The 24,748-nt window shown below is 54.4% G+C and overlaps 6 protein-coding genes and 1 non-coding gene across 7 annotated transcripts; 5 read left to right on the top strand and 2 right to left on the bottom strand.

Annotated features, from left to right (window-relative positions):
• Positions 1-951: 951 nt before the first annotated feature.
• BDZ83DRAFT_624808 (zinc-binding dehydrogenase) lies at positions 952-2,567 on the top strand. The gene is made up of 4 exons (XM_060508464.1): positions 952-1,356; positions 1,441-1,570; positions 1,679-2,138; positions 2,260-2,567. The coding sequence occupies exons 1-4, from the start codon at positions 1,076-1,078 to the stop codon at positions 2,460-2,462; spliced, it is 1,074 nt and encodes a 357-aa protein (XP_060364012.1). The 5' UTR covers positions 952-1,075; the 3' UTR covers positions 2,463-2,567.
• Positions 2,568-2,775: 208 nt separating this feature from the next.
• BDZ83DRAFT_579720 (uncharacterized protein) lies at positions 2,776-3,333 on the bottom strand (the record flags this gene model as incomplete). Its single annotated transcript, XM_060505276.1, has 1 exon — positions 2,776-3,333. One exon carries the CDS (start codon positions 3,331-3,333, stop codon positions 2,776-2,778), a length of 558 nt encoding a protein of 185 aa, XP_060364011.1.
• Positions 3,334-6,711: 3,378 nt separating this feature from the next.
• On the top strand, positions 6,712-7,119 carry BDZ83DRAFT_652652 (uncharacterized protein; the record flags this gene model as incomplete). The annotated part of the gene is made up of 2 exons (XM_060510544.1): positions 6,712-6,887; positions 6,930-7,119. 2 exons carry the CDS (start codon positions 6,712-6,714, stop codon positions 7,117-7,119), a joined length of 366 nt encoding a protein of 121 aa, XP_060364010.1.
• A 3,781-nt stretch (positions 7,120-10,900) lies between these two features.
• BDZ83DRAFT_753075 (uncharacterized protein) lies at positions 10,901-11,314 on the top strand (the record flags this gene model as incomplete). Its single annotated transcript, XM_060514298.1, has 2 exons — positions 10,901-11,245; positions 11,303-11,314. 2 exons carry the CDS (start codon positions 10,901-10,903, stop codon positions 11,312-11,314), a joined length of 357 nt encoding a protein of 118 aa, XP_060364009.1.
• A 162-nt stretch (positions 11,315-11,476) lies between these two features.
• On the top strand, positions 11,477-17,901 carry BDZ83DRAFT_720310 (uncharacterized protein; the record flags this gene model as incomplete). Its single annotated transcript, XM_060512262.1, is given in 17 exon segments — positions 11,477-13,507; positions 13,541-13,673; positions 13,692-13,792; positions 13,802-13,979; positions 13,989-14,155; positions 14,177-14,237; positions 14,271-14,348; positions 14,388-14,409; positions 14,434-14,734; positions 14,753-15,311; positions 15,443-17,074; positions 17,084-17,100; positions 17,110-17,238; positions 17,248-17,323; positions 17,345-17,416; positions 17,432-17,450; positions 17,469-17,901. Coding segments are annotated over 17 exon segments (6,009 nt in total).
• A 1,066-nt stretch (positions 17,902-18,967) lies between these two features.
• On the bottom strand, positions 18,968-20,901 carry BDZ83DRAFT_753073 (major facilitator superfamily transporter; the record flags this gene model as incomplete). The annotated part of the gene is made up of 4 exons (XM_060514297.1): positions 18,968-19,038; positions 19,091-20,573; positions 20,642-20,742; positions 20,856-20,901. The coding sequence occupies 4 exons, from the start codon at positions 20,899-20,901 to the stop codon at positions 18,968-18,970; spliced, it is 1,701 nt and encodes a 566-aa protein (XP_060364007.1).
• A 2,655-nt stretch (positions 20,902-23,556) lies between these two features.
• On the top strand, positions 23,557-23,684 carry BDZ83DRAFT_t166. Its single transcript has one exon. It is a non-coding gene; the product is annotated as a tRNA-Gly (tRNA).
• Positions 23,685-24,748: the final 1,064 nt, after the last annotated feature.

The raw sequence follows: 24,748 nt of genomic DNA, 5'->3' as shown, positions 1-24,748 counted from the left end.
AGGTAAGGTGGATGGAGGGGTGTCTATCGGCGATAAGATTGTTGTCGCTGCATCGCGGGGTCGGTTGTGGCGTACCCCTCATTCACAATAAGTTACTATTTTCACGGAGCGGGCTGCCATCTTATCAAGGGCTGATGAAGGCAGGCAGAAAGCATTCGGTTCCCGAATGGATGCGATGGAGCGTATCCGGCGCCGGAATCTGATGAGAGTGAGCACCCGGGTTCCCATCGTTCGTTGTCTGTGAGGTACTACTTGACGTAGGTATGTAAGCAGCACAGGGCACCGCTACGTCCGCGGCGCCGAGAAAAAGGAGACCTGACGGACGGCCCAAGCTCCGGACCTCGAATTTCCAGCCAAAGTCCGGGGTATTACATAGCTCCCCAAGTCGCCGCGGGCTCTTCGGCTTCCCACCCCCACCAACCACCTTTAGGAGATAGAGATTCGGGAACGGGAAACACCCGCGATGTACTAAGGAAGTCCTGGGTGCATTGCCCGCCCGATTTACCAAGAACAGTGCCTGGCCCGCGGGTGGCATAGCTTCCCTCATGCTGTGAAGTGCGGGGCAGAAGGCAAAATCGATGATGCCGGTGGGAATAACACACACGTACATCTCGAGCTAGTGTGGATAACATGGTTCCATTAACCACCGCATTGGCTTGGCTGGGACATGGACCCCTACCTTTACCTTGTTGTCTTGGTCTCCTTGACATACCTTGGGTAGCTGCGCAAGCATTTGTAAGCTGGAAGGGGAGGAGTGACCAGCCCGGCTTGACGATGGGCAAGGAGGGGTTATCGGTATCGGGGCAGAGGAGCTTTTTTTCCTGGCGACGCAAATGCCGACTGGATTGTTACTTAAAGGGGCTTGTTGGTCCCTAGAGCTGTTCAATTGAGTTTGGTTTTGGTTACTAAAGTAGATACCCCTCCAAACAGCAATACTTTACAACTTTCATACCCTTACAGCTATCAACACAGAGGTAGGCATTCGTTCCGCTTTCCAAACAACACCTCGACGGAGACAATACTAACACATCAGCACTCCAGATACCTACTCATACAACACACAAACACATACACGATGGCGACAACGAACCAAGCAGTAAAGACAATCGAAGCGGGCGTCGCAAAGGTGGTCGACGCCCCCGTCCCCACCCTCCCGGCCGACGACTATATCCTCGTCAAGACGACGGCCGTGGCGATCAACCCGACTGACTGGAAGCACGTCGACCTCGCCGATAAAGCGGGCTGCGTCGGTATTTGGGTCGGGTGCGACTACGCTGGTGTTGTCGAGGAGGTGGGCAAGGGCGTGACCAAGGACTTTAAGAAGGGGGATCGGATTTGCGGGCCTGTTAATGGATCGTGAGTTTTTTTTCGGCCTGTCCCCTTGAAAGAAGGAGGGAGACGGAGGGAGAGACGGAGGAGGCTGACGTTGGAGTGATGCAGCAACGCTCTGAGAGAGATTGACGGCGCGTTTGCAAAGTACATTGCCGTCAAGGGCGACGTGCAGATCAAGACGCCGGATAACATCTCGGACGAAGAGGCCGCGACCCTCGGTATCGCCGTCACCACAGTCGTACGTTCTACCCCCCATCCATGTGCCTTTTGACAACCAATTCTTGCAGAAAAAGAAAAAAAAAAAGGAAGAACAAGTCTAGCTAACCATGTATACAAAAAACAACAGGGCCAAGGCCTCTACCAAACCCTCAACCTCCCCCTCCCAACCGAACCTACAACCGCCACCCCGGCCCCCACGATCCTCATCTACGGCGGCAGCACGGCAATGGGCATCTCGGGCATCCAATACGCCAAGCTCTCGGGCTACCGCGTCCTCGCCACCTCGTCCCCTCACAATTTCGAGTACCTCAAGTCGCTGGGTGCCGATGAGGTCTACGATTACAAGTCGCCCACGGTCTCGGAAGACATCCGCAAGGCGACCAACGACGAGCTGACGCTGGCGTGGGATTGCCAGTCGACCAGCGAGAGTGCCGTGTTGGTGGCCAAGGCGCTGAGCAGCACAAAGGGAGGCGTGATTGGGACGCTGTTGCCTGTTGATAAGAAGGTTGTCAAGGAGGTGAATGACAAGGTGGAGGTGAAGATGAGTTTGTATTATACTGTCTTTGGGGAGGAGTTTGGATACTTTGGTGAGGTCTCCCCTTTTCCTTTCCCCTCGTGCCCTTTTTCTATTTCTGGTTCTTGTGTTGTGGGCATCTTCCTCTCTTCCGATTCTCCCCCCCGACGGCTAACGAGACTCCCCGATAACAGGCAAGAGGGACCCCGTACCGGAAAACTACGAATTCGGCAAAAAGTTTTGGGAAATCAGCCGCGGGTTGCTTGCCGAGGGCAAGCTCAAGCCCATCCGCGTCGTCAAGAACCAAGGGGGCAGCGGCCTCGAGGGCGTCGTTGTTGGGTTGAAGGAGTTGAAGGAGGGCAAGGTCAGCGCGGGCAAGCTCGTCTACACCATCTAAACATCTAAAAAAAAGCCAGCTCCTCCTTCTGTCATGTAGACATAAGCTCTCGACCAGCCCAGTGCTGTATAGACGATGATAATGATGGGAAAAAACATTACGTATATTTTTTTTTCAACAATACTGCCTGCCTTGAGAAAATTGAGCTCTCCTCCTGGATGTTTGCTCGGAAGGCATCTTTCCTATGCCCCTACTTCTTCTGCGCAGCGTGAGATCGCAACAAATCATGTGGTATCTAAAAGCACGCCCTTACCCAGTAAACGCCGGATCCTCCCGTCCACCCTTCGCTGTGTATCCAACAAGTTGTGGTAATTTACATCTTGGCCCTCCCGACCTTTTGCGCAACCTCATCAAGCACCTTCTGCACCATATCCCTATGCGCCCCCTCCATCTGCCCCTTCACAAGGGGCATCAGCATCCGACTCGTCTCCACCCTCGTCGTCTCAACAAGGTCGTAGTCCCCCTCAACATACCCTTCCAACTTGCCCCCATGCTCGCCGGGCCACCTCTCCTCCGGCCGCGGCACGACGAGCCACTCGGACCAGACCCGCACCCCGCCGGGGGCCTCGGCGCGGGACCGCAGGCCGTTGGGGATATTCTGCAGCACCGCGGGGAAACTGATTTCTTTCTTGACGCCGGGGACCACCGTAACTTTTTCGTAGACTTTGTAGCAGGCGAGGCGGGAGCCGTCTTCGAGGAAGTGGGCGTCCGAGACGACGCTCGCGAGGGGGACGGGGACCTTTTCGTAGCGGGTTACGAGGGGCTGGTGGCGGATCACGGGGGATTGGGATTGCAGGCTTTCGATGACGGCTTCTGGCGGGAGGATGCTGGGGAGGGGGATGCGGATCGTGAGGTTGTGGTGGGCTGGCATTGCTATTCTTCTCTTGGGTCCTCTTGTTTACTGTGTAATGATTTGGTGTCGGCGTCGTGGGTTCGGAGGTCCCGTTGGGTGGTGGTGGTGGTGGTACGCCCCGGATGTCGATGTCGATGACGATGACGATGGTGGGGGACTGGGCCGTGTGCGACTCGTGGTTCTCTTCTGGAGGGTATTCTTTGCACAACTCCGTAGAACAACGGAAGCTGGTGATCAGTCCGGAAGCGATTGAGGAATAATCTGAGGTGGTGACAGCAGCAGAAAAGTTGCACAAAGTGGCAATGTCGTCTGTTGTGCGCCTCAAAAAGACCGATATCTCAGTCAGCTTGCTTCCCTGTCTGGTTCAGGATCAGCGGGGATTGGGGTCTGAGTCCGCGTCTTCTCTCTTTGTCTTGAGGACGTGAGCGGAAACGTGAGGAGGTCAACCTTGTCCTCTATAATGAACCACGTTTCCTTCCGTGGGACAGACAGTCAGTAGAGAGAGAAAGTAAGGTAAGGGTTCAAGGGATAGATAATTAGTCGTGTAAAAGGTATGAAGGGGGCGCGAGCGGCAGGACGTCTTTTGTTTCGTCTGATGGTCTGTTCCCACACGGGCACACAGGGTGGGCGGTTTGTTGTCCCGACTTTCCCACCACGGACATGGACAATTGGGAAAAAGAAGAGGGATGGATGGATGGTTGGATGGATGCGCTAGCATCTGATGCCGAAGTCTCGTCTGTGTGGAATTTTGGGAAAGGCTGAAGCAAACGGGCAAACAAACCCCTCCAAAAGGAAACGACGTCACCCGGAGGATTGGAACCACTGGGGAGCCTGGGAAGCTTAGCAAACACGGATGGTAGCTTTGCCGAATCTAGTAAGTTAGTGCAGGGAATAGTAGTATAGCACAGCTCAGAACATGCTCCAAGGATCGGCTGGTAATGGGCCTATTGGCCAGTCGAGAGGTTCGCGTGAGATTTTGAGGCTTGTCTGAGCCTGCTGACGCTCGTAGCAAAAGTAACAAATAGTAAGCACATCCGTATCGGTAGTCGTAGCCTGGCAGTGTGGACAAGGAGGCAACTCATTTAGGGCTGGACTGTTTTTTCTTCTGCTGCGGTTTTGATACCAATGGCACTCCAATGTTGAAGGATGGGATAAAGCTGAAACGGGTGGTGATACTATTATTAACCCCTGGCGAAGGAGCCTGTGCCTCGGATTGAGTTGCTTGTATCCTTGCGTTTGTGGGAGCTCCAGTTGAGGCGCGACCACCCGGGATGATAGAGAAGCCGGACCTTGGACCCTGAATACCTCAGATAAGCATTCGGCGGTTGTGGCTGATGCTTCCTGAGCACCGATAACTCTCCGAATGGGGGCGGCGCATCGCCTCCTTACAATGAGGTTGTCTGCAACTTGCAAGCGCAATTACATACGTGGGGTTGTCACAGATCACCCAAGAAGAAGACATCATGCCCAATTACGATAAATCTGAAAAGGGAATCTACTATTTTACTGATTTTCTTCAGGGTGACATCGAAGATGAGGCCGCCGAAGATGGAGGCACTTACCGCGATACGACAAACTGGTGAGCTCATCACCCGTTTAGTCCTCGTCTGTCGCGACAACAAATAGTTTCCATTCCTCGTCGCTTTTTATCTGGATAGAAATGCGCAGGATGATCGCCGTCAGTACAAGATTGGATACACCGTTGCAGTCTTGAATACCATAATCAAGAGATTCTTGGATGGGAGGGAGGGAGTTCGCGTAGAGAAGCCGGAAACTTGCCGGGTCAATCCTACATCCTCACTCCTCGTTGTGCTTAATTGCGGCTTGTTGACGAATATGATGTATCAGGCCTTTCCCATGAGACACTCAGCACTCGTCAAGTACACTGGAGGAGTTGACGAGCAGAAGGACAATCGACCGGGTCAAGCCTGTGCCCAGGAAGGACTGGAGCTCAAGGAGTGTGGCGGCTGTGGCTATTACTACTATTGTGATGCGGTACGTTACCTTATTGTTGAGGTGCGATTTCAACGCGTATGCTGACAAGCTGCGGCCGTGCAAGAAGATGACCTGGAAGGGCAAGAACCACAAGAAGGATCGCAAGGTCCTCGAGAATCCCAACATGAGGATGCTGCTGAATCTCAAAGCCGCCACCGAAGCTCTCCCATTCGCAGATTGATCTCGAATTGGGAGACTGGGGTAGGATAACGAGGGACTGTCCGAAAGCTCATCCTCGTTCATTGCACATGAGGCGATTCCCCGACTGGTGCCGAATGGTCCTCTTCCCTAGAGTACGATTTCCTCCAATTACCTCTGAGTCAACGTCACGCGACATGAGACATGGCCGAACAAGGACATGCGGCCTTATCGAGCTTCCATGGGCAGCTATTGATGCAAGTTCTCGGCTTCGCTTGACTGAGTTGCACCCGAAGGCTAATCTGTAGTTGATGCTCCGATAAATACTGGTGAACCTAGAAGATGTTTTGCCAACGGGACTCGTCAAGCAGAGTAATGATTTCATGGTATTACTTTGAAAAAACGTACCGCACCGCAAGCGCAATTCAGCCGATGACTCAATAGCCATCACCGAGAAAGACAAATTGCCTCTTGGGATTCGCACTCCAAGTCTTGATTCCGAAAGCGTCGACAGGGTTCTAAAGCAGAACGAGTCGAATCTGCAGCTAACCAAGTCAGTGATATTGCATTTTGCTGCGTTGTCCTCTCCATCGACCCATAGTTTCAACCTGACCAAAGGCCATGGATGACGGCCGTCGTCGCGGTGGCCAACTGTGGCCAGCTCAGGTCTGACCGCCAGAAGAAGCCGCGAGATGCTCGTAGTCCGTCCGGAAGGAATTGGTCTACACCGTCCGACGCCTGCGTGTCAGTCGATGGATGCTGGAGAATAAGCCGGCAGGCTGTGATGGAGAGGCAATATTTTGTTGTATTCATGCCTGACGCCATTCCCCAAGAAGTCTCCTTGGTGCTTTAGTATCGTGACACAAGCGCATTATTTCCTCTGGGTCTACAACTGAGTTACGCCGGGTACCCCAAACTGACACATTCCTTGTTTAGTGTTGAGGCTGTCTTATTCGCCTTCGACTCTTCCGTCATTGGAACTGACAACGAAGACGAGCGATGAAAACCTGCGGCATCCCGAAAGGTCCAAAGCCTACGGGTAGCCGTAGAGATGATAATTCAGCGTGGTTGGTTGGTGCGAAGTTCGCCATGAGGTGGGTTGAGAAGTTGAAGCGGTGAGGGAGCCGCCATACCGCTTTTGGCGACACTCGTGGGATGAGTGGATAGAGATGCGCCATGCGATGATGGAGGTGGGACGCGTGTAGACGAAACGATCCAGTAGACAGATGCAGTCGCATCTCCTCAGACAGGGCCAGACTTGGGATGTGCATGAAGGGCATGTTAGCTCCCGATGCGCAGCGCAGCGCCGCAGGCCAGTGGCCCTGCGAGCACACCCGTCGAGATGCAAGCTGCTGGCGGCCCTGGCGCTGGTTCGACGATGACTGGACGCTCATCGGCCATCGTACAGATGCCAGATGGGGCCCTCGTGTATTTGAAAGGTACGAATACCAGGCCTAGGAGAGGTCATTCCATGCTACTAGGCGCATGGCTGCCCAGCCGGTAATGTATCGATACCTCACGGCCTGGTGCCTCGCTGCATCGATACTAGAGCGTAGCAGGCTGGCCGAGCCGTTGTCCGCATGGCAACGCAACGTCTCCTTGACTGAAGGCGGCTTCTACCGTTTATTCCCTGACATTGGGTTCGTCCCGCTTCCGTCACGACGGTCCTAAATCCAGACGGGAGGGAAGGGTCTGAATGTGGTAAGTTGGCGTAGGAACCGAATGATGTTGGACATGGTGACATGGTGTTGCCGCTTTTTCTTCTCTCCCCCGCGAGCTTGATCCGCCTGCATTCCATGCTTTGCCATTCATATGCAGATGCATAGGCCGCGCCTGCCTGTCATCAATAAATCCAATGACAAGGCTGCACGCCCTCTCTTCAATGCCCAATCCCGTTCGCCGCAGGTCGTGGGAAATGGGTAAGGGAGTTGAGTCTCAATAGTCCCCTTGCTTGGCGGGGTTGGTGTTAATTTGAGGGTACATGGGTAACCGGGGGCGAGTGGCTGGAGGACCATGTACCTCCGCGATTGAGCGGTTTAGGCGATGAACCTCCCACTATCGTCCAGGCCGTATGGATGCGAGAATTCGAGCAAGAAGCAAGGTAGACTGGTGCAGAGGGCGGCAAATCCGAGGAAAGACGAGGGCGCCCGAGTGTTACCGGATAGGGGCTTTTCTGGCGGGAATTGCGATACACTGGGATATTGAGCAGTTCGAGACTTTGAGTATTGGTTGTGACAGTCGAGTTGAAAGAGATTTTCCTACGCGTTGGAGCGGTGGGTGGTGTTGAAGTCGTGTGGTTGACAACGTCGCGTCATCGTGAATACCTTGACATGGAAGACCGCAGCTTCGAGAAGGAAACTAACATGTGGCAGCAGCGAAGACCCAAGCGGGAAAGGCTGGTGGTGAGTTTTTCGTAGCAGGGAAGAGGGATCAAGAGAGCCAACGCAGGTGTGCGTAGGGTCCTTGGATCCTACTAGTCAAGGAACCCGAGTCCAGAAAGAGTTGTTTAATACCTACTACGAAGACGTTTTGTTAACCCCGAGACTACCGGTAAAGTATTATTATTATGGCTTATTCCAGCGCTGGAAAGGTGCTCGCTCCACAGGTAGTCACTTGCGCTTGCCTGTGCTAAGGTTGGGATGCAATTCTAACAAGTACGGATACACACCGAAAAAGCCAAGAGCTCTGAGAGAGGTAAGGTACCTTGGAGAAAGAGGCAAAGTGACGGCATCAGAAAGGGAAGGCAGTAACGGCCTGTTAGGTATGGTAAGGTAAGGAAGTAGAAGGTATCGTTGTATCCCACGTGAGAACGCAGCTGGTGGCGGCAAGGGCGTTTTACCTCAGAGCCGGTGCCTTCTCTACGGTATGGTTCTTCCCCCTCATTATCCAAATCCCTTGGGTACCTACCTTACCTTACTTTCCACTTCCTGACCGCCCAGGTTCCGCTGCTTGTTCAACGTGGAATGGAAACATCCTGAAATACACCTGATATCCAGGACCTGCTGACCTCGTGGTTACCTAAACATTCTAGAGTCCGCCCTCGTGGCTCCTGCGTCGCGTACTAAGACTCAGAGACCATGTACTTCGTAAGAGTGTGCTGCCCGAATGCCCACTTGAAGCGGACGGCATCCTGGAGAAATGGCATCACCTGGGCGGCAGGCTGAAGAGGAGGGAGGGGTCAAGGTGGTGTGAATTGAGTCAAACGACTCCGGCGTGCAGGGGGTGCCATCTTTCTGAGTCTCGAGACACTTGATATCACACTAACTCGGCCAATGAAGCGCCGAAGCCGCCCTTCTTAACCGACCACACTGCCAGGGATCACCACCTTTTTGCAGACTCCCAGAGTGAGGTACTTTGGAGTTGTACTGTCACAGTCTGGTCAGTGGGTGGGTTGCTGCGCTTTCGCCGTGGCACCTCCTCCCCCTTCTGGGCTAAGCACCCTAGGTACCCATCATGGGCCATGCCGTTGCTCGGGATCTATCGCCATGTACATCACACACACACACACACACACACACACACACACACACACATACGGTCCACGGAGCGGGCCAGGGGAAGAAAAGGCGGCGAGCAAATGGGGGCGGGAACAGCGACAGCACCCAGACAGACGGAGGAGACGGAGGAGCAACCACGGGGAGACTGAGACTGGACGCGATGAAAGATGCGTGTGGATTGGTCCTGATAGGATGGTTGATGGATGATGGATGGGACATGGCTGGGCGGATGGATCGCATAGACGTGCATACAGCATCAATATCCATAATTATTCTTTCCGTCCTGCCTTACCTTTTACCTCGCTTTACCTTTACCTCACATAAGGTACGGAGGGAATACTGACTTTGTATTTCTCTGTCTGCAGACTCACCTTATTACCTTGCCCTTGTATTCCTCATTTGGATTGTTGACTCCCGTCTTGCCTTAGTCCTTGTGTACATCTCCCCTGTATACAAGGCGCTCGCCGCCGCTCATGTTTCTCCTATCTGTTTCTACTATTCTTGCGTCGTTTCCTGTTGTACGACAGGGCGAAACCTCTGACCAATTTCGCTGAAGAAGAGAGCAGAAAGACAAATCGCCCTCGGTGGAAGAAGGCGTGCATCAAGTTAACATATTGTACACTAATTGCAGAGTAGACAAGCGGGCTTTTCATTCACATCCCGTTCGGTCAATTGCCTCAACATCTGGCTGGCCGGGCCCGGGCTCGACAATAGGACGACGGCGCCTTACTCACACCACCATCCGAATCGCATCTCCGAACAAGTACGGAATACTTTTGCTCAGCTCACGAGTCGGAACCAAGCAAAGCACGACCTCAAGGACATCACCAATCCCAAGTGCAGGCTGTGGCCTACGTTGCCTGCCTCCTGCAAGATATCTGGCGGTCTGCAACCACATCCATCCACCTATTCGCCTTCGCCGCGACGATCTAGTGTCAACACGCCGACCCATTGGCTCCCTGTGAAGGAAGTGGCTTGTAAGAAATGATTTTTTTTTAACTCTCCTCTCCTTTTTTGCCGGGTCACATCGAGCGTTCCTATTGCTCCTTTCTTGCATATGGCCAATTCAACCTCACCTCCTCCAGAGAGAGTCATCTTGTTAGAAAAAGGGGCGATAGGAACGGCTTGAAAGTCGTGGTTAAACATAATCAAGAAACTGGTGGATTGACCTCTCTCTCTTAGGACAGCTTCAATCCAGGACCATTTCCCCGGCGATCAGACGCGACGGCGGCGACTTTCTCAAGCTGTGAGCCTGTGACACCAAGAGCTACATCCCTGCTATCGCTTCGACTTGACCCGTTATCGTCCAATTCTCCGGCAATTTTGAGCAGGGGGACCAGGAACATACCTGTAGCCAAAGGCGGGAGAAAAAAGAAGAACAAGAAGAAACAGGCGAGTGTATTTCCTCCTCCCTGCCCTGCCATATCTTATCCATCCGCTGGTCCCCTCTTCTTCCCTGCCCCCAATTCACCTTACCCTTCACCACCCCCAGATCCCAGGTCCCTTGCACCACCGTGTACCGCAAAAGTGCTCCGTCTCTTTGGCGGCCACCCGAGCCGACCATCCCACCACCCAGCCTACGCAGTTACATCTCCCACCATATTCGCAGTCCCTGGAGTTTTTTTTTCTTCTTTTCGTCCCTACTGACTTGCACCACCTGTCTCAGTTCGCCTCGGTCGTACGAATACATAGTCTGGAGATTTATATCTGCAAGCGAACTCCTCCCACATCCTCTCCAACTCTCGTTTCATCGACCCGCCCCCTCCTCTGGCCAGCGCGAACCCGGTCGCTTTCCCAATACATTGCGTACAACAATTGCTACGATTACGACGACCACGACGAAAACCGCGAGCTGCACACCGATATACCCTCTTCAGCCGTTACTCTCCTCCGAACCGATTTAGCTTCCATGATTCTCACACCAAGCTGTAGCAACACGAGCTCAACTTCTCAACATGGCGGCGGTCGCGGTGACCACATTCTCCCCATTAGGGCGGGCAGAAGGCGCATATCCATGGACATCAACCCAGCAATCGACGACGACTGGTTGGGCTGAGGAAGATGTGCGCATCCGCTTGCGCATGATCGCCCGCGCCTGGGAATCCGCTTCACACAATGCTCAGGTACGACCCGAGACTTTTTCGTCTGCCGTCATGGTTTTCTCCAATTCCTATCTACTCTGGAATTTTGTGCGCGCCGGCGCCGTTCCAGCCTGGACGCCTCAGCGCTCGTCCCCAAGTCTAACGGCTTACCGTTCGCTGCCATGGCTGGTCCGGAAAGCTGTTGGACGGGAGTCGGGGGTACGTGAGGGGCATGACGCCGTCTCACCCCCCATTCCACTAACACATGCCTTTCAGATGAACGACTGAGCTAATCTGATCCGCTGACATCCCTAGATTTCATCCCATCATCGACGACCCCTCAAAACCACGTGCGGCATCTCAACCCCGTTGAAGGCACCAGAATGCGGCCCGCGATGGTTGCGACGATTTGAAGCGCCCTCTGAACCGTCCGAGCTGTGCGAGCAAGTTATGGACCCGACGAACACTGGCGGTTTTGCAAGTCGACGACCATCGGACTTTTCCTTCTTCTCCCAACCGCAAACTTCAAACCCAGATCAGCGACAGCGACGTAACGGCGACGCCATATTCAGTGATCCCACACGCGATTTTCTCATCGACTTCGGTTCTGAGGAAGGATTCATGCAAGCGGCAAAGAAGAAGAAGAAGGCGCCAGCCAAGGCGCCGGCGGCAAACAACAACAACGATGACGATGGCGCGAAGAAGGAAGACGAAGGCGCCGGTGATGGAGGTGATCAGGGCGGTGACGCAGGTAACGACGGCGGAGCTGCGGGCGACGGCGATGGAGGCGACAAAGAGACACCACCAGCAGATGATCCGCCCCCAGAAGATGACTGGGGCTTCGCAACCACGAAATCCAAGAAGAAGGGCAAAAAGGCCGATGAACCGGCACCTGATTCATTTGATGAAATCAAATTGGACGACATAGGCAGCGGCAACGGATCGCTCGACATCAATTTCGGCTCAACGGAGACCAAGAAGTCAGGAGGATTCGGTTGGGGACTGGGAGCGTCAAATTGGACAACAACAGGCACGGGACTAGGGAACACATGGGATTGGTCTGGCGCTAACAAGAATGCAGCCACAAGTACGCCGGCAGAGGCAAAGGAAGACGTTGATTCAAATCCATGGGGCTCCAAAAGCAAAACGAAGAAGAAAAGCACGACGCTGGGGTTTTCATTCGGCGACGACACACCAGCTGACCCGGAACCGGCACCCGATCCGCCGCAGGAGAAAGAGGAGAAAGATGACCCGTGGGGCTTCGGCACTGCGACTTCAAAGAAGGACAAGAAGAAGAAGAAAACCAGTATCTGGGATGCGGTGGAAGAGGAGAAGGCCCCTGAACCACCCAAGGAGGAGCCACCTGCAGACGACCCATGGGGTTCGTGGGGCGGTACCACCAAGAAGGGGAAGAAGGACGACCCCCCCAAAGAGGAGCCGAAGGACGACCTGTGGGATACCTGGGGACTTGGTAAGAAGAAAAAGAATAAGGACGAGCCGGCGCCTGAACCAGTCCCTGAGCTGGCGCCTGACCCGCCAGCCTCTAACGAGGATCCTTGGAGTTGGGGAACATTATCGGGGAAGAAGAAGAAGAAAGGTCTAGTCGACCTTGAACCTGAACCTCCCCCGGTGGCAGACCCAGAGCCGGAGCCCACCCCGCCGCCAGAGCCAGAGCCAGAGCCCGTTGATCCTTTCGCAGGCTTGACCAATTCACAGAAGAAGAAAAAGAAGAAGGAGATGGCTGCCGCCGCCGCTGCTGCCGAGGCCGAAGCTGCTAAAGCCGCCGAGGCTGCTGCTGCTGCTGCCGAAGCAGAGGCTGCCGCCGCTGCCGAAGCGGAAGAGGCAGTCCGCAAGGAAGAGGAGGAACGATTAGCAAAAGAGGCTGAAGAGCAAGCAGCCAAAGAAGCAGCAGAAGCCGAAGAGGCGGCAAAAGCAGCGGAAGCGGCGAAAGCAGCAGCAGCGGACGACTTTGGATGGGGTGTATCAACTAAAACCAGCAAGAAGAAGAAGAAAGGCAAAGCTGACCCAGAGCCCGAGCCGGTTCCTCCTCCACCCCCTCCAGCCCCTGAACCAGAGCCTGAGCCAGAGAAAAAGGACGACCCATGGGGCTTCGGCACCGTGACATCCAAAAAGGACAAGAAAAAGAAGAAGGGACTTCTTGCCGAACCTGAACCTCCCAAGGAACCGGAACCTGAACCCGAGCCGGAGCCAGTACCGGAGCCAGAGCCCGAACCGGAGAAGCCAGCAGAAGATGACTTTTGGGCCAGTCTAACAGGATCTAAAAAGGACAAAAAGAAGAAGAAGGGCAAGACTACCGATCCCGAGCCGGAACCCATTCCTGAACCTGCGCCCGAGCCCCCTGCTGCTGATCCAGAGCCAGAACCTATAGCGGACGACGACTGGGCAAGCTTCGGCCTTTCCAAGAAGGACAAGAAGAAGAAGAAAGGCAAATTGGCGGATCCCGAACCCGAACCCGAGATTGTACCAGAACCGGCGCCTGATCCCCCAGCCGAGGAAGCGGAGCCTGAACCTGAAAAGAAGGATGACGACGACTTCTGGGCCGCTGCTACTAGTTCGAAGAAGGACAAAAAGAAGAAGAAGGAGGCCGAAGCTGAAAAGTCCAAAGATGACTCTTGGGGCATTTGGGGTCTTTCCTCTAAGAAAGACAAGGAGAAGGAGAAGGAGAAGGACAAAGACAAGGAGAAGGAAAAGAAGAAGAAGAGCAAGGAGGCCGATAAGGAGGCTGAGGAACCGAAGGCTGAAGTGGTCGAAGAGGATGAATGGGCCGGTTTGAGCAAGTCGGACAAGAAGAAGAAGAAGAAAGATGCCATGGCCTTGGTTGAGTTTGGCGGAGAGGACGAGCCTACCCCTGCCGAGGAAGCCCCCCCTGCTGTGCCAGACATTGCCGATCCCCTGGATGGCGGCGGCTTCTTCAGCTCATGGAACATCGGCGGTAAGAAAGACAAGAAGAAGAAAGGAGCCGACGCCGACGAAGGCGCTTCTATGAAGCCCGATGCAATCGAGGAGCCCACAGATGACATCTGGGGAACCTCGTCCTCCAAGAAGAAGAAGGACAAATCCAAGAACGAGCCCATTGAAGTCGTGGACGAGGAGCCCACCGTGGATTCCGTACAACCGGATTCCGTCGAGGAGACCAAAGACGACGATGACTGGGCCGCCTGGGGATCCTCCAAGAAGAAGTCTAAGAACCGTAAGGACATACTCGCCGACCCTCCACCGGAAGCTCCCACCCCTCCCTCATTGGACATGGCTGAGCCTGTAGCAGAAGCAGAACCTGAGAAAGAGAAATCCAGCTTTTGGGGTGACATGACCTCTTCCAAGTCTAAATCCAAGGACAAAGATAAAGACAAGGAAAAGGAGAAGTCCAAGAAAGAGCCCAAGCTGAGCGAGAAGGAGCTCAAGAAGCTCGAGAAAGAAAAGAAAAAGGCTGAAAAGGAGGAAGCAGCGCGGTTAGCCAAAGAGGAAGAGGAGGCTGCCACTGCTGCTGCTGATGCCGCAGCTAAGGAAGAGGAAGAACGCCTTGCGCAAGAAGCAGAGGAGGCCGCGGCAGCGGAGGCGGCTGAGGCGGCCGAGAAGGCACGATTCGAAGAAGAGGAGGCTGCAAAGATTGCGGATGAGGAGGAGCAATTCGCTGCCTTGGAGGCCAAGAAGGCCAAAAAGGGCAAGTTGACCAAGAAGGACCAGGGTGTTTACGACACACTCAAGGCATCAATCGACGAGCGCGCTGCTGCATCCCAAGCTGCTGCGGATGCCGAAGCGGCCGCCGCTGCTGAAGCTGAAGAAGCCGCTCGCATCGAGGAGGAAGAGCGACTCGCCAAGGAAGCAGAAGAAGCTGCTGCCAAGGAAGCCGAGGAGCAGGCGGCACGTGAGCGAGAGGAAGCTGAAGCAGCGGAGAAGAAAGCGAAGAAAAGCTCCAAGACGGAGAAGGAGTCCAAGTCCAAGTCTAAGAAGGAGAAGGAGAAAGAAAAGGAGAAGGAGAAAGAGAAGGAAAAGAAGGAGAAGAAGGATAAGAAGGACAAGAAAAGCAAGGACAAGGAGAAGGAGAAGGAAGAGGAGCCGGAGCCGGAGTCGGCACCAGTCGAGGACATCGACAACGAGGATGAGCTGGCTGATATTGAGCTGACCGAGGACCAAATCGAGGAGCTCCTGGCCGATCCCGAGCCTGAGGAAGCTGCCCCTCCTCCACCACCCCCGGCGCCGGAAGTAAAGCCATCCAACGATGCCTTCAGTTTCTGGGGCGTTGGCACTAAGAAGTCGAAGAAAGGTATGTGGCCTCAGGCTCGCAGCCAATCTCCCTTCACACCACCACACCACCAAGTCTCACCAAGCCTATTGGAAATGAGACGCCTCAACGGGCGTCACCTGAGATTACACTGCTGACTCATCTCCGCATAGGTCTAGAAGGTGCGAATCTCGGTTGGAATGACACGACTACATCATCCGCCACAAACAACGATGCCCTGTCCTGGATGCAACCGTCTACGGCTCGTAAGGGCAAAGGAAACAAGATTACTGACAGATTAAAAGCGTTTGAACCCATCCCGCCGCCAGAAGACGAACCTGAGCCCGTTGTAGAGGAACCTGCTCCTGAAGAGCCAGCACCAGAAGAACCGGCCCCGGAGGACCCTCCACCCGAGGAACCGGAACCCGCACCACCAACTCCTCCCCCCGTCGTCTTGTCGAAGGAAGAGAGAAAACGACTGAAGAAGGAGAAGAAGCGCGCTGCCGAAGCTGCACCCGCGCCTCCGCCGCCACCGCCTCCTCCTGTTGTCGAGGAGCCACCGTTAGTCGACGTTGAAGAACCAGCTGACGAGAACAAGTCTTCGGAGCCGCCTGGAGCTTTCCCCGTCGAAGAGGATGAGAACGAGATCATCGAAGTGATTGAAATGCCAGTGGAGAAGAAGAAAAAGAAGAGTAAGAAAAACAGAGATAGGGATATACTCGCCGAAGAAGTCCCTCCTCCACCAGCTCCACCCCCGCCTCCGGCCGTTCCTGAGGCTCCTGAAGACCCTGTGCCTGAGGAGGAACCCGCCCCCGAGGAAGAGCCCATCTCACCTCCACCTGAGCCGAAGTCAAGCAAGAAGGACCGGGCGAAAATCAACCGAGAAGGTTCCTCGTGGGGTATGTGGTCGGCTTCACCTCGCGAGAAGGAGAGAGACCGCGACCGCGAACGTGATCGTGACCGCGACAGAGACCGGAAATCCAAGTCAAAATCCGAAAGGCGTGAAAAGAAACATGCTTACGGCGACGAGGAAAAAGTCAAGACTTCCTCCAAGGGTTCAAGCTCTGGCAAGGGCGACCGCGCCGATAGAGACGTTGAGACACCAGCCCGGCCGAAACTTATGTCGATGTTCAGCACACCGCCCATTTCCCGGACGACATCCACCCGGGACCGGCGACACAGACCGTCCCGTCGTCATTCGGTCGACGCGAGCGGATTGGTGTCGCCACCTCCCGAGGAAGCCCCTCCACCTCCCATGTCCTCCAAAGCCGCCAAAGTGCTTGGAGTCGACAAGTCCAGCAGCAGGCGCCGCAAGCACGATCATATTGTTGACGAAGACATTGTCATGGTCGGCGCCAATGGTGACGGCGAGGACGGCAGCCCTCCCAAGTCATCACGCCGACGATCTAGATACGCTAAAGACGATGACCTTGTCATGGTGGACCCCGATGGCCCTTCCGAGCCACCACCGATGAAACGATCCAGCTCGAGTGCGAAGAAGGGCCTAGGAGGCCTGTTCAGTGGCCTCAGAACACCCAAGACAGAGCGTCCGGACCCGTTGCGGAGGCGACACACCTATGCGACCGATGATGACACCAGGCGCGAACGCCGTCAACGATCCCATGCCGATGCAGACGAAGCGGACCCCGCAGCGATGACCGACATGGACCAGGAGGCTCGCCGCGCTGCTCGCCGTGCTCGTCGCGCTGCCAGGAATGCCGAGGCGGCCGAGGCCGAGGTCGTCGAGCCGGATCCCGAAGAGGCACGTCGCGCCGCCAAAGAAGAGGCCCGGCGCGAGCGCCACCGTAGGAGAGACGAAGAGGACGCCGAAGTACGCAAGCAGCAGGAGAAGGAGCTGAGACGTGCAGAACGGCGCGCGGCTCGCTCTCGCGGACACCGCGACCAACGTGAGGAAGAGGAACGGAGAATGGCTGAAGATAGGGAGGCCGAGCGTGCCGAACGGCGGAGAGTCCGGAAGCAGCGCGAGGCGACTGCCGCAGCGGAGGCTGACGCAGATGCTCGACGCGCAGCCCGGGAAGAACGCCGACGAGCCCGTGAGGCCCGCGATCGCGAAGCGGCGCCGCCGCCACCGCCGATGGACGAAGAAGAAGCCCGTAGAGCCAGAAAGGAAGCCAGACGTGCTGCGCGTGCCGCGGCCGAAGGGACCGACGCGGAAGAAATGTATCACCACCGCTCCAGCCGGCGAACCCGGGAGTCCGGGGACGAAGGCATGCATTCCTCGCGACATCGGTACAGACGTAACGAGGAGTCCAAGCCGGCGTGGCCTCACTCCGGAACGTCATCGTGGGTCAAGGAGCACACTGACGCCGGCCCGCCTCCGGACGATGGCGGACAACAGACGGACGCCGTGCCCCAGACCGAAGATGAGGCGCGCCGTGAACGGCGCGAGCGTCGTCGCAGGGCCAGGTACGAGGACGGTACTGCAGACGAGGCGGATGATCGCCGCCGTAGAGCCCGGCGCGAAGAGCGTGAGCGTCGGACGTACGGCGGTAGCGGGGGTGCCGGAGGCGGCGGCGGCTCCGAGGGGAGCGACGAGCGGCGTCGGCAGGCCATGTTCTCCGATGCGACGGCTACGCCGCGGAGTAGTTGGTGGAGAAAGCTGACTGGTTGAAGAGACGCACAACACACACACAAAGAGAGAGAAGAGAGAGAACGAAAACTACGACAAAATGATGTGTATGAATGGATGTCAGCGACGCGTTGTGCGATTTTCTTTTTTTGTTTTCCCCTTTTAACCCCCTTTTGTCGGATGGGAACACCACGTATGTTTTGATTCTTGTTTGAGAAAATGTTGTTTTGCTATACCAAAGAAAATCCCTCTACGATATGTTTGACATATACCCTCATCCAAATACGCATACCATTTTTTTGCTGCAATACTATGTTGTGGAAGGAGGCTCGAGATAGTTGATGAGTGTTGTTTCCATGTATAGGCATCGCCTCCAGGCGGCCACGGAGAGAGATGTCTTGGATACGATCATGATTAGCATGGGCATAGGCAGCATAGCATAGCACACACACATATATACATCTATTTGGCACCATAAAAGTATGAAACTGGAGAATGAACGGTAAGAATGCATCAAGAACCTATGTCTCTTTCTCCACTACACCAAGCGTACACAAACAAGCCCTGTCCCAAAAGGATGGCGATACCTTCCACCCAGCACTGACATGTCGGAAGGGAACCCTGGAAGCGGGCATCACAGAGCACCCCGAAGCCCTACAACGCGGAGGCGGACATCCATCCGTGCAAAAGACGTCCATCTCGACCAAACTATACGCGTCCGTTCGCCGGGAACCAAAGATGCCCCTCCCAGGATGTGCGGAAGATCGGGCCTTCTGTCATAGCGTCGGAAGCAAGACCAAGATAAGCCAGCGGCAGAACGGGCAGAGACGGTGAGAATGAAACTCTTTGCACTCTTTCTGGTGCTTACGTATAATCATCGGGAGGCCTCCTGGGTCGTTATACGGAACTAGGCATTACTATATGGTACTATGGAGTATGGTAGATGTAGGGTATATTTGGACGCCCAACGGCGTACCCACGGCCCATACGTAAGCGTGAAAACGCTCTCAGGCTTTCTTTGGGCGTGTGCGTAGAGACAAGGGGACAGATGTCCTTCTCTAATTCGGACATCAAATCGAACAAGGAGAGAAAAGAACACCCTGGTTGCTCAGCGCAGCCCAGTCAACTTGAGCAGATCATGTTGATGGAAGTAAGCGCGGATGCGTTTGCCATAGAAATCTATAAGTCATTAGCTCTCTGATTTGTAAGGCGTGACAGATCGGCGACTTACACATTGGAATACTCGTGGCACAAACAACAACCTGAATGCTGGCAATGGCCATCATAGTAGGCTTGATACCACCACCGATGATCCAGTCATAGGCACTGAACGTAAGACCAAAGCTGAAGATGTTCTTGAAAATGATCATGATGGTGAAGCCTTCGATGGCCAGGTCACGGTAGGCATCAACGATGTATAGAGAGCTGGCCACAGCCCCGATGACCATACCAGCAACCTCGAAGCCGAAGAATACGAGCGGGATGCTGTAGTGGTATTCCCTAGCTGAAAGACCAGCAGATGTGACGCCGAACCCGTAGAGACCAATAGAACCGATAATGAACATGGGTAGGACCATGACAATACGGAATTCGGGTTCGTAGATGCCATTGTTGCGACGGGTCAAGAACTTGGCACTCCAGTCGGAGAAAGCACCAGCAATGATGAAGCCAACGAGCGCTCCCACGAAAGCACCAACGTAGGCGTATCCAGCGTAGACCTCATTCCAGTAGTAAGGAGGCCCCAAGAAGAGGGCAGCAACAATGACACCAATGAAGACTGTCCAACCGATCATGGTACCTTGAATCAGACATCCCCACAGAAAGGCGGGCTGGGCGAAAAGCGGGAACGGGCGAAGAAGCAGTTTCCAGTAATGCTCGTCCGTCTTGCGGCCATCAAACAAGGCCAGCGACTGAATGAACGTCTTCTTCGGAGTTTGAGCTCCGGCTCCTCGGACAGCCTCCAGGCCTGATCCGTAGGGCGCTGACGTAGGGTTCAGCTTCTCGTGGTCGCTGGACCTGCTGCCCGGGCCATCGGCATAAGACGTTTTGTTGTCAGTGAGTTCGATGGAGTCAGCAACCATATCCGTGTTGAGCGCAGTGTCCCGACGATAGGCTGTCTCAGGGCAAAGAAAGAAGACGGCGGGGAGGCACACGGCACAGAAGATGGCCTCCAAGTAAAACGTCCACCACCACCCAATGCTGTGAGTGATCTTGCCAACAACAATGGGGGTGAAGAAGGCGCCGCCAAACACTGCCAAGTTCGTAAAGGCCATGCGGGAGCCGCGCTGGTGTACAAAGTACAAGTCACCGACGGCGGCATTTACGAGTGTCTCGAAGGGAGTACAGCCGATGCCTTGGACAATGCGCGCACCAAGCAGCGAGTTGTAGCTCGTGCCGACAGAGCCCGCCCACGCAGACGAGGCAACGAGGATGCATATCCCGAGAATGAACAGATGGCGCTTGCCCCAGACTCGCGCAGAAGGCACAAAGAAGATGGCTGCGGCACCAACTCCGAGAAGAAAGTAGCCGGTCAGAAGTGCGATGCGGGTGAAGCTAGTACGGAACAGGAGAGCAATCGTAACGGTATTCGCCGCGAGAATAGGGCCGAGCGCGGTCGCGAAGATGGCGGTCATGGAGAGAACAAAGGTGATGAGGTCTCGCTTCCAAAGGGGCCAGTTCAGGGGATCGTTGGGGTCATCGGATGGTTGAGGAACCTGGTGGACTTGTTGTCAGCTGGGGGCTCACAGACTATGTCGTAGAAGCTATCCCGTCGGCTGCTCACCAGAATGATGGGCACATCGCCGCTCGCGTCGACTTTCAGTCCGTGGTGAGAATCGTTCGCTGTCTGGGGGCGGTTTGGATCATCGAAGTAGCGCGTCGTTCCTGGAGTTTTGACGTTCGTCAGCGATGGGATGACAGGAGGACAATGCGAGCAGAGCGTTGAGCAGAAGCCGCGCGGGGACGCGGGCGGCCAGCGCGCGTGCAAGACAACTCACCTGGGACATTGTCCAAAGCCTTGGACTCGAGAATGCCGAGACCCATGATGGCAGAGTGTTGGAGGTTCCAGATGCTTGTATGAGCAGCGTGGACGTTGCAGGTCTCACGACATGATAAGGCTGAGAAGGAGTAGAGCCAGGCACAACAGAGTCGATCTGGCGTAGGGCGGTTGTCGTAGTAGTCGGGAAGAAGAACCTGGAGAGAGGGACCCGGTGAAGTGACCTCGTTCAAGAAAAAAGGCTAACCGTTCTAGGTTTCCGTGTCTCTCGCCTCTCCTCATCTCCTTGCCTCCTTCCCCCAGCTATGGTGCGACCTTGAACATTGGTGTGGAGCCACCCGTGAAGGAGGTACCTTTTCTAGCTTCCCTGACCGGCACTTTGCTGCTGTCTTCGGCAGCTGCGGGCTTGGAGTGCTGGGATATGGTGCAGGGGTTCCCAGTCGCACTTACCCATCTTTTGTGGCTCATTAAACCTTAATGAAAGAGCTTGTCGGATGCTGTGGATGCAGTTCAAGACTCTCGGCCAGGTCCCCCTACAATTGGACAGGGAAGGGTACGGATAGATATTTTTACGGGGAACGAAGCACATACTTGGGAACATACTACGCAGCAAATGCCCAGGAAGTAAGAAAACCCTCCGGGTCCTGTCACCTCTTGACCCAACGCACTGGGCGGAGAATCCTCTCGCCGAAACGGCCGGGTGACGACTGGTTGGCCAGTCCGACCAGGTGGACATGGTCCCGAAGAGGAAAAGGAAGGGAAAACGCCAAAACGACGAACGAACTAAAGATTCGTCGTCTTGACCAAGTTGGCGTCCAATCTTCCACAAGTTTTTCTTATGATTACTGATCAGGGTGCACTGACTCTACTTTGCGCAAAAACTCAAACGCAAACTCGCAGTCCAAACTGAGAGGTGAGAGAGAGCCCGCAGAGGAAAGCTTCCACTTCAAACCAACCTTGACTAAATCATCTCAACATGTGAAGCAACCGTTTTTTCCTGACTGATATTGATATACAGTTTACCTTTTCGCGTCACCAAGACCCCGAAAAGAGCCCGTCGTCATGTGTGTACGCAGTACGTAGCGTTGCTTTGTCCTCCTCGTCCATCATCTTCGGGGCCCACGGCCGTGCCCCCGTCGCAAAAAAGTGGTTGTTAGCACAGTCTTACCAAGACGAGCTTATCTCCGAAGATGTGCATCTGTGCAGCCCATCCAGATCTAGACAAGTATGGGTACCACGAAGCAATTGTGGAGGGGCTGTGTTCGTGAAAGCCAAGCTTTCACTCGTTGCAGGGATGAAGGTCCGATCTGAAAGCCTCCTCAACCGAGCTACCGTGAACGCCAACGACCAAAGCCTCGGACTCTGATCTAGAACCACGAGCACTTCGTCGCGACCAGATGGCACGTCCAGCTCCACGGCTCAGGAGAACGGGTCGCGTATTTCTTCGGCTCAATCCACTTCGACACTAGGCTGGTTCCGTAGGTCCGTAGGACTGTAGGGCGTCCTGGCAGTCAAGTGACTGTCGAGGAGACCAAGAAAAGGTCCTCGAATTTTCTGCCAAGTCGGTCGATGCGTCTTGTTTCATTCCTCTTTCGGCGCTTCTAGTGCGGACTTACAAACACCCTCCATCCTTCAAAAATGGCTCAAAGTCCTCTTGATGGCCCTTGGAAAAGTCTCTCGGTTTCGCGGCAAGCTGAGAGCCTAGCTCGTTGTGTTTTTCTCTTTTGTCGCGGTTCTAGGAAGGAAAGATCAACTTGTTTTCCTGGTCAAATCTCAGCAACTGGCCAATTCTTATCTCTACAGGTTTGGCAACATCACAATACTCTCACGAGATATTACAAGTAGTCCGAAGCACGGAGTTCCGCGCTTTTGGGTCAAGTTGGTTGTCGTTGTTGACCTCCAGCGCGTTGTAATATTTCGGAAGAAAATTGTAATTTGTGTCCCCCTTGCTGATAGAAAATTGCGGGATTGCAAGATGGCAGTTGTCGACTGCAAGAGCAAAGTTTCCAAGTCAGGAAATTGCACAGGTTTGTTGTTTCTTCGACTGCGCCTTGAAGACTCAAATTTAGGACGCACTTCTGGTCTTCTTGCTAGCTAAGAGTCTTGGAAGAAGAGACTGAAGCGGGCTACTAGACCCGGAGATCTCTCACGGTAGAAACGGAAACTGCGAGATCAACAGCGTTTGAAAAGTTGCCGTTTGATGGCTAATACTGCAACTTTGCTATGCGTCACGCCTTCGCGAACCACACCGCAGCTGCAATTCCGCACGTAGCAGATGCGTGCCGATTGCAACAACACGATACCAGCCACCTCAGAGACTCCGATAATGTTGGAGTCGGTCTTCGGTTTCCTGCAGGTTGCGGGTCCGAGACCGCTTTGTTTGTAGCTTTCGAAGCGAAGCGAAGCGGATTCGGTAGGCGGGCAACAATGCCAGGAATCGCACGATATCGAATTGTGGACGCCTCAACACTCGATTCTCGGATTCTTGCAGCTTCTAGTTGAGTGTGACTAGGATATTACTTGGCTCACCAAAATGGGCAGCTTGCAAACGGATAGTAAACGAAAGGACAATACGCAGCAAATTTTCACTGGCCGCCCAAATCGAATACGCGCGCACTCCCGCTCGAATACCCAACTCCCGAGCTACTTGGGCTTCAGAAACCGGAGGAATATTAACAACAAACAGCCCGGCAGCTGCAGAAGCGTGGTTGGAGTAGTGGTTAACTCGTTGCCCTCCCATCATCGGCAAAGGCAGAAAGTAGGTCAATATCTCTCCCAATTACGGAATTTCACTGACCAAACAGCACTGGTTCGAACCCGGTGCCGCGCATCAAACCATTTTTTTCCTTTGCCAAGTCTTCTTTACATTCATATCGATTGTCGATTTTCTCTATGTCCAGAGACTATGTGTTACATGCGCCGTCAAAGCGGATCCTTCGCATCCTCGTAGACGAGATGTAGGTCGAACGCATTTTTGGAATTGCTTATTGCGCTGTAGTCGGTGAGTAAATACTCGTACTGATGTCGCATACCAAAGGTTCAATTATTGACCAGATAGCCACCTCGCTTGATTACTAGACTGAGAGCGAAACCAACTCTACGAGACTATCTACGACGAAAGCTATGTGGAGGGAAGCTCTGGCTAGTGCTCGACCGGTGGACGATACACTTTGGTGTCAAAGCCATAGTTGTCGTCGATTGGCCACTACAAATCTGTGACGACTATATTTCTCCTCTATACCCTACTCTGCTGCTCTATGCGTAGGGAGGTATGCGGGCCACGACGGTCCAGGCTGTTGAGCTATGGCAGATCGCGCGGTGGCGAAATGCCAAAATCGTACGATGGCGTCCAACGACCGAGCGGCCGACGGGAGCCCGTCGACTACGAAACTCGATTAGAAACCGACTTTCTACTATAAGGCGGCCTATAAACGAGTGTATCAGACAGTTGGGTCCAAGAACGGTGGTTTTGGGAGCGCACTGCCGCATTTGTGGTGCATCGCTGTCTTAACTTGACGAGGCGTAGAGAACCTTTGATTTTCACTCCGAGGCGCAATTGGCGTTCACGACGGACATTCTCAGGCGCATTATGCGGCTCTCAAACGAAGGAGGCACGCAGAGCTTCTTGGAATCCCCCTGGAAAGGTCGCGAGGAATTACCGTGGCTGCCTGCAGCCAGAAGAGCTTTGTGCCCTTTAGGGCATTTGCAAGACATTTTAGCAGCCGTGGCGCAAACCGATTTCCCTTGATGAAAGGGCACGATGGGCTATCCTAAATAAATGTCAGTATTGTCTCACAGTTAGCTTGAGGTTCGGCCCGCATTCGAACTGACAGAGCAATAGTCTTCATCACAATCCCCAATCCTGCGGTCGACTTACACGCGGTGCGATACGAA

This window comes from Colletotrichum acutatum (assembly GCF_030867785.1).
Source record: "Colletotrichum acutatum strain CBS 112980 chromosome Unknown BDZ83scaffold_58, whole genome shotgun sequence".
NCBI lineage: Eukaryota > Fungi > Ascomycota > Sordariomycetes > Glomerellales > Glomerellaceae > Colletotrichum > Colletotrichum acutatum.
This window is presented reverse-complemented; position numbering and strand designations above follow the sequence as displayed.